The 8,538-nt window shown below is 45.1% G+C and overlaps 2 protein-coding genes across 2 annotated transcripts; both read left to right on the top strand.

The window, feature by feature from the left end:
* Positions 1–348: 348 nt before the first annotated feature.
* Positions 349–3,155, top strand: GUITHDRAFT_141366 (hypothetical protein; the record flags this gene model as incomplete). The annotated part of the gene is made up of 14 exons (XM_005829072.1): positions 349–363; positions 582–738; positions 796–944; positions 1,140–1,209; positions 1,263–1,326; positions 1,378–1,459; positions 1,525–1,655; positions 1,959–1,998; positions 2,154–2,270; positions 2,424–2,450; positions 2,508–2,547; positions 2,696–2,763; positions 2,818–2,887; positions 3,079–3,155. 14 exons carry the CDS (start codon positions 349–351, stop codon positions 3,153–3,155), a joined length of 1,107 nt encoding a protein of 368 aa, XP_005829129.1.
* Positions 3,156–5,742: 2,587 nt separating this feature from the next.
* GUITHDRAFT_141365 (hypothetical protein) lies at positions 5,743–6,996 on the top strand (the record flags this gene model as incomplete). The annotated part of the gene is made up of 4 exons (XM_005829071.1): positions 5,743–5,789; positions 6,025–6,073; positions 6,394–6,606; positions 6,652–6,996. The coding sequence occupies 4 exons, from the start codon at positions 5,743–5,745 to the stop codon at positions 6,994–6,996; spliced, it is 654 nt and encodes a 217-aa protein (XP_005829128.1).
* Between the last annotated feature and the right edge of the window lie 1,542 nt (positions 6,997–8,538).

Raw genomic sequence — 8,538 nt, 5'->3', positions numbered from 1 at the left:
GCAGTCAGAGCGTCTATACAAGCGTCGGACTACACGTTTCAACTCTTTCACAAGTGCTCTCTTATTCCACATCAAGTTTGACATCTGTCTTTCCTTCCAATCTAGTCCAGTGTACAACACTTTTCGCAACAGCGAATATCCGTGACAATAGTCCCTTGAGTCGCATTGGTATGACAACTTGTGAGAGCACTCTCTGGTTGTCTTCTACTTCATTGCAAGCCTGCGTAAGCTCATCAGCGAGAAATATACGAACTCAGCAAGTCGTTGCAACCCTATCTTACCGTGTGGAAAGCATAACACAGCTAGTATCATTTGATATCTCTGTGTTGTCTTCTTCACGAAATTCGAATGTACCAGTTACTGGTTCGCAACGAATCATATTTACTGGAGCGGCTTTGGGAGTATCTCGTTCTCTTTCTTCCAGGATTGGGCTTACTCGAGCGGAATCGACGACCTGGGTCTCACATACCTCTATTAGTGTGGTTAGTGCAAGCGGAATTGCATCCTCGAGAATTTTGGGCTTGACGGGGGCAGTGGCTCTAAGTACCTTGACTTCGTCGGTTACTTTTGACATCCCGCAGATCTTGGCACCAGGGTTTGCGTTTACTGCTGGTTCTGTTCTCATAGTGGAACCGGGACACAATTATGTAAACGGAAGTTTCATTGGGGTCGGTGGTGGTGGTTCAGGCCTTCAAGGCGAGATCTTCGTAAACTCAGCTGGATCCATTGTTTCCGCAGGTGAACTTTGAATCTGATACTGTCTGAATTGCCTGCCATCTTCTGAAATTTTTGCAGCTTTCAAGTCCTTTGGCAGCGGATATGCACAAAACCCAGAGGAAATTGTCATCTCTTTCTCTGGAACTAAGATATCACAAACTGGAGCTTTGACCAGATTGCAAATAGTTGCTCCTGGATACGATTATATTTCCGGAGAATTGATTGATGTAAGTCAAGGAAATTCTTCAGGATTTCGGGGTCGATTTGATGTCAAGAATGGATCAATATCAGAAGTGTACATTCTTGAACCTGGAACTAATTACTTGAATGACATTGCAAATCTCACCATTGTCTATTCTGGGACAGTTCTTCCTCAGGTTGGTTTCTTTTCGATTCTCAATCTTCTGATCATCATTTTTCAGTCTGGTTCAATTTCACAGATAGTCATCGTGTCGGGGGGTCAAAACTATTTGAATGGCACACTCGTTGCAGGTGATCCAATACAAGAAATCAGTCTCATAACTGACCTTTTCAAAAACTATCAGTTGGTGGAGAGGGAAGTGGATTTGCTGGTTCGTTTTCTGTGAATAATCAGGGTCAAATAAACAGGTAGAGATGCACTAGCATTTCATTTGTACTTTGTCACAAAGTTGTCTCCAGTATTTTGATTCGCAATCACGGAACTGGATACAAAACACCGCCCGTCATCTACTTTGGATACCTCAACAGCACACAGATACAGGTAAAATAAGCATCATTAAAACAAACAAACTTTTTTGCTTTAATGATGCTTATTTTTCTGAATAGGACGGTACTGTGACTGGCATCAAGATTGTTGAAGGAGGACAAAATTATATCGATGGAGAATTTCTGGGATTAGTGTCCAATAGTCTAGAAATAAGTGGAGTCTTCTACACGACAAGCGGCAAAATAGAAAGGTATCACAAAATGAATCCACAGCAACGTTCTGATCCTCGTTCATAGCGTTTTACTGAGTACTCGAGGGGCAAATTTGAGCGAGCTTAGCACAAACATTTCAGTAAGACTTCTCTTCCCGGGAAGTTTGACTGAACAGGTGATTGGATGAACGTCATTTCCTCAATTCGATTTGAAAAGTGTCTAGACCGGTGCTGTGACTCAAGTGATAATTGACAATGCTGGACAAAATTACATCGTTGGACCGTTGCAGTCAGATAGCTTAAATGGTTTTCTGGGCTATCCTGTGATTATCAATGGTACAGTGACACGGTGATTGAATTGTTGCTCTACTTGAAGTTTGAGGTAATGATCTTGTGATTAGGTTCACCATAATCAATCATGGAATTTATTTGCCTGTTGGGAATCATCTCTGTGACCTTTATTACAACGACTCAAATTCGTCTCAGGAACATTTTTGAGCATCTCAAGATTTTGTTTGATTTTGCTGTTTCAAGCAGTCAGGAAGCATAACTTCGGTTGCATTCTCAGCCATCAGCACAGAAGGTTGTTCAGACAACCACACGATCACTGCGTCTGGTGGGGGAGGCACCGGGTTTCTGGCAATATCCAGAGCTGTGCGTTTGACCTTGCATTGTCATGCATTGATTTTTTCTGACGGATATTTTTCAGTTGAACGGTAAAATCTATGCATTAGAGATTCAAAATCATGGTGCAGGATACACGACTACGCCCTTCCTAGTTTCAGATGATGCAACTTGTACTTGTAGGGGCGCACCAGCTTCAGTTCCTTCAAGGTCTATCCCTTGCTTTTCAAATTCAGTGTAATTGTCCTCCTCATTATCGCTGTGCAGATTGGACGATTGCATAGTGCCACGACTTGCAAGGTAAGAGGTAGACAAGTTTTGAGTGTAATTGAATTCCTGCATCCCAGCGGTTCCAGCTTTGTGTGCGCAGTTGCTGGAAACGCACAATTCGAAATTAGGGTCGCGAAATCTGGTCCAATGAAATTCACAATCTTTTTTTGAGTGACCACTCTTAGGTGTTGGAACGGCTACCATTCCTCATGGAGCTCAGATCTCGGCAAAGCATGGGTATGGTGGAAAATTGGTAAGTGAAATACCGATTATGTTGTTTTCTGCTCTGAATCTTCAAAATGAACAGGAGGTTCAATTGGGAAATTATTTCAAATCGAATGTCCCAGTTACTGGCACTGTCTCGATGTCTGTGACTGGTACAAACTTTGCACAAAATCAATTTTCAGGAGCGGGACAATCAAAGAGCACAGCTTTTGAGTCTACGCGTTGGGTTTCTGGTATGAAGAAAGGATTTGTGAATGACTTTTCTCTGAATTTTCCAAATTGCAGACTCGAATGTAAGGGTACAATTTGCTTCGGGAACAAAATCTACTACCTTGAGTGCAAGAATTTCAGTTGGAGTTGCGTCTGGCAGTGCAAGTCAACTCTATAGTTTTGATCGTTCAAGCAATGTCTGGATGGTGAATGGATCTGCCATAAACTTTCCTGTAGCGCTCAATTATGTGCTGAATGTATCATTGATAGCCAAGAACATGGGGCATTCGGACAGCTCGATTCGCATAGATTGGGGCCAGTCACAATGTCAGAGCACGGCGTGGATTTCAGAGACATCTGCAAGTTGCTTGCCGAGTAGCAGTATGTCCAGATCTTTGTCAATAATCTTGACAAGTTCCCATGTCGGCACGATCACACACCTTGTCTCTGTTGATGCTGGCGTCCTTAGTAACATAACCTCGAGTAATTCGCCAGTGACTGGAGCTCACGATGTACGATTGTTTGGATCTGGACTTTCACGATGGAATTTATCACCAGCATCAAGATTGTTTTCGACAGCTGCAGAGTTCACTCAATGGTACTCAGTTACATCGCTGATGTCACGAAGCAGTTCTGGTCTACAAGATTTTCCATTTTTGCATGTTATCCTCAGCATTGTATCATTGTCAGAATCTGTTTCAGACCTTTTCACATATGACAGTACAAGTCTCTCTACAATGAAGTATCCAAACAGTGCTGCAACTGGAACTCTAATTGTAGAAATATTTGGGTCTGGGTTTTCTGACTTTCAAATAAGCTTGAAAGCAGCTTTTCAAAAAACTGCCGCAGAATTCACGAATTGGAAATCCGATACCTCGGTTCACGCAAATGTCCCATCAGGGAAGCCACATTCTAGTTCCTTGACCATATCTTTGCAGTCGACTTCAACAACTTCTTCTTTGTTCTCATTCGATGTTGTCGTGCTTTCATCTGTTGGTCAAAACTGTGCTGTATCCGGTGCGCAGCAGTTGACTGTCTTTGCTGCTGGTTTAATTGCAAGAGATTCTTCTATCAGTCTTAGAATCGGCTCGAGCTCTTCTGAGTCATCATCGTGGTTTTCTGACACATCTTTGTCTTCAAAAGTTGCCAGCGGTTCAAAGAGTTCTCAATCGACACTCCTTACTGGTGCAATTATCGTTTCGTCTACAACCTCCCAAATGCTCACATACGATTTTTTTACAATATCACAAGTGTCAGGAAGCAATTCAAATTTCAATAACAGTCAGATTGTTCGTATCTATGGAACACACTTTGGGGACAAGAGTGGGTCTCCTCTTACAAGAATGCAGTACACTACATGTGACTACACGATTTGGGCATCTGACACCCTGATATCAACAAAACACGGTCCTGATTTGTCCCGAACAAGTCGCTTTGTATTAAGTATAGGATCTGTAATGAGCACACTGACTGAAGCGTTTTCGGCGGATGGATGGTCATTTAGCCTGATTCAAGAAAATTTGCCACTCTCTTCTTCTTTGCTTCATTCCATCATTCCAGGGTTGAGACGATCAAATTATTTCGGGACCGGTTCAATAAGGGTGGGATCAACGGGTTGTGAAAGTACCTCATGGGTTTCTTCGGAAGAAATCGTGTGCCGAGTCTCTGTTGGTGTTGGAAAAACGCTGCTGATATCTGTCTCTTGTGATGATGCTCGGGGAACAGTATCAGAGATTTCCTCTTACGACATCCCCGTAGTTTCCTCCGGCTTCCAATTGAATTCTGGTCCTGAACAACACATGCCTGTTAAATTCTTTGGTTTCGATTTGGGTCCTTACCCTAATTCTCCTCAGTTAAGAATCGGATGGTCGGCATGTGAATATTCAGATTGGAAGTCGACTACCAGTCTTCAGTGCAATGTCCACCATTCTGTAGGCAGGACCCTCAAACTGCATATAACTTCTTCATTCCTGCTTGGTACCTCAACGCAAATGTATTCGTTTGATCTGGTTACTGTTAGTTCCCAACGCACAAGCAACATTCCTGCAACAGGTTCCACCAGAATTACCTTCAGCGGGACGGAATTTGGACTTAGCTCCTACAGCATTTTTGCATCTGTTTTCACGGCGACGGAATTGACAGAATGGCATTCAATGTCATCGATTCAATGTAGACTTGGGCAGGGATCGAAAGGAAGCTCGCCCATTGTGCTAACAGTCTCAGCACAAGTAAGGACTGCTTCTCATGTACTTTCCTTTGATTCTCCGTTCCTCACTGCGGTGCTTTTGCAAAACTTGCCTGCTGAGTCTAGCTCAGTCGTCACGGTCTCTGGTGCAGATTTTCTTGCGACCCCCTTCTCATCATATCTTAGGGTTGGACAGACTACTGCCGAAGCATCTATCTGGAGCTCTGAGTCATCCCTTACATGTTTTATCTCAAGTTTTGGTTCGAACTCTCTGGCAATCATTGTCACTAGTTCACAAAGTACGTGTTCTACTTCAGAGGCGATGTCGTTCAATTCACCTTCAGTATCATTGGCATCTATGAACTCTCCTTCTTCTACATCAAAATCAATTGTTTTGGCGTTTGGTGACATGGTGAAAGCTGAACTTACGCTTGCAGCCCGATTAGGCCTCACTGCTGTGGAGGGAACAACATGGATCTCGCAATCATCTGTATTGTGTCATGCTTTGTCATCAACTAGGTTTTCATGGAGTGTTGTGATCACCACGTCAAGCTCGGTTGCATCAACCTCTCAGTTGTATTCTACTGATTACCCGATGTTAAGCGATTTGACATGTTCCAACGGCCCATCCACTGGTTCCATATCTATTACCACCAGTGGTACAAACATTGGAGCCGTTCCAGCAACATTCGGAATTCGCGCAGGATTTACTTCGTGTGAAGCGTCTGTCTGGCTTTCAGACACAAGCGTTTTATGTTTCCTTTCCTCTGGTGTGTTCAATTCTGCACACGTGTCTGTCTCAATCGCAAAAGCGACAGGCACTTTATCATCATCGTTCTCTGTTGATCTCTATCACGTTGAGGAGTCAGGTCAGAATGTCATTTTCATGAGCAGGTTTGTGGTTGTTGAATCAAAATCGCATTTGCATCCGATGACCGAAAGGGTGCGACTGGGTTTTTCAAATTGTGAATCAACGACCTGGAATACAGTGACTGCTATCAATTGCTATGCTCCAACTGGGATTCGTTCATCTTTAGAGTTGATGATGACATCCAGCATCCAAGTATCTACATCAACGAATTTAATATCTTACGATATTTTTGGAAACTTTTCAACAAATCAAAGCAATCATAAACAATCAAGTTCTATTTTCTTTCTCTATTCCCATGCAGAGTTTATCCTGGATCATAGTTTGTCTGTTACATTCGGAAGTACAGTCTGCGAGTCGTCCGTGTGGACTTCAGATACTGCAACTCTGTGTAGAATAGGCCAAGGTTTAGAGGGGAGCGCAAGAGTCGTGTTGACGTCAGGAAATCAAGCGGGGACATCAACCAGGATAGCTTCGTTCGATACACCTACTGCAAGCTCAGCACGGGCCGCAAACCAGCCTGCGACGGGACACCGCCGGCTCACTGTGCAGGGTCAAGGGCTCGGCTTGACCGAGAGGAGCGACAGGAGCAGGCTGGGGGAGACCGGGTGCGAGTCGTCCGTGTGGACTTCAGATACTGCAACTCTGTGTAGAATAGGCCAAGGTTTAGAGGGGAGCGCAAGAGTCGTGTTGACGTCAGGAAATCAAGCGGGGACATCAACCAGGATAGCTTCGTTCGATACACCTACTGCAAGCTCAGCACGGGCCGCAAACCAGCCTGCGACGGGACACCGCCGGCTCACTGTGCAGGGTCAAGGGCTCGGCTTGACCGAGAGGAGCGACAGGAGCAGGCTGGGGGAGACCGGGTGCGAGTCGTCCGTGTGGACATCGGACACAACGATTGCAATCGCATTTGGAATACAGCATACTTGGTCTCTTACGCTTATTTTCACTACCAATCAAATCGTAGGATCTCTCACGGAAAGCATTTCATATGATTTGCCGCTACATACCGGCATCGGGAGGGGAAATGCACCCACAACTGGATCGATTCTCCTTGTCGTAGACAGCAAGTCAACGTTGTTGCATGAATCAACAGCTTCTGTTAGAATTGGAATGAGCTCACTATCAAGTACGACGTGGCAATCAACTACTTCGGTCTTTTCCTTGACCACGGGTTCCATCAGCATAACTTTAAGTGTGATTGTCACAATTGCTCAAGTGGTGAGCTCTTCTTCTGCGGCGTTTTCCATTGACTCCCTCCGCACCAGTAGTCTTTTGAGAACAAATACCGCTTCTACAGGACAGACAAAAATTTCTTTGATTGGGACAAGTTTTGCGTTGTCTGACTACACAACGTCTGCAAGGAGTTTTACTTCTGCTGAAAGCACATCGTGGATTTCAGAAACATGCATCATGAGTGGGTTTGCATCAGGAGTGTCACATACATCGATTATTGTTCATACAATCGCCAGAATTTGTGGTACTGGATCAGAGCTACTGAGTTACAATGAAATTGACCTAAGCAGTGCAGCCACCAGCAATATGGCAACTACTGGTGCCGCAAGAATTTTGGTACATGGAGATTCCTTTGGGGCCACACAATTCTCATCCTCTGCGGCCATTGGTGGGATTGGACTTTCAGTATGTGAAAGCACAATATGGACAGCTGATTCATGCCTAATTTGCAAATCCATGCCCGGTCATTCGCAAAGTGCAAGAATATCGGTATCTACGTTCAGAAATTCGGGATCATTGTCATCAGCAATTTCTTTTGACAGTCAAGGGTTTTCTACAGTGAATCCCAGCAACCTCCCTACGACTGGAGCTAGGATGTTTTGGTTGAAGCTGGGAGTCCTTCGAGACGTTGAAACAACTTCGTCAAAGCTAAGAATTGGTTCAACTTCAACAGAATCTTCGACTTGGATCTCAACAACAGCAATGCTCTGTGGATCCTCAAAAGGTATTGCAAATTCTCAAACAATTGCATTGACAACATCGCTTCTATCTGTTTCGACCACTGAGATACTCTCTTATGATGGAATCATAGTGTCAAGCCTACAACTACAAAATCGTCCGATTCCAAATCAATCCCATATCACTATCCATGGAGACAATTTCCAGGCAGCAACAGAAGCAAGCCTGCGAACAAGATTCGCAAATACACATATCGAGGAGACAACATGGAAAAGCGAAACCAGTATACATTGCAAAATTCAACAACATCCAACAGCAACTAGTCAGATAATCATGACAACAGCACCAGGGGTCCAGGCAACAATTACAGAAACATGGACGGCAGGGGCCGGGGCCGGGATCAGCGTAGGGACGGGGTCGAACAAGGGAGGCGGGGGCACGGGGTCGACGAGCGTGACGGTACAGGGAGGGGGGCTAGGGGGACGGTCGGGGTACACGGGGGCGGTACGGGCGGGAGGGACCGGGTGGCGGAGGGGACGGAGGTGGGGAGGTCGGGAGGACGGTCGGTGCGGGTGGTCGGGGAGGGTCAGGGGTCGGGGCGACGGGGCGGGTAGGGCGTGGAC

Source organism: Guillardia theta (genome assembly GCF_000315625.1).
Source record: "Guillardia theta CCMP2712 unplaced genomic scaffold GUITHscaffold_54, whole genome shotgun sequence".
Classification (NCBI taxonomy): domain Eukaryota; class Cryptophyceae; order Pyrenomonadales; family Geminigeraceae; genus Guillardia; species Guillardia theta.
Note: the sequence above shows the minus strand (reverse complement) of the source record. Positions and strands in the feature narration are given on the sequence as shown.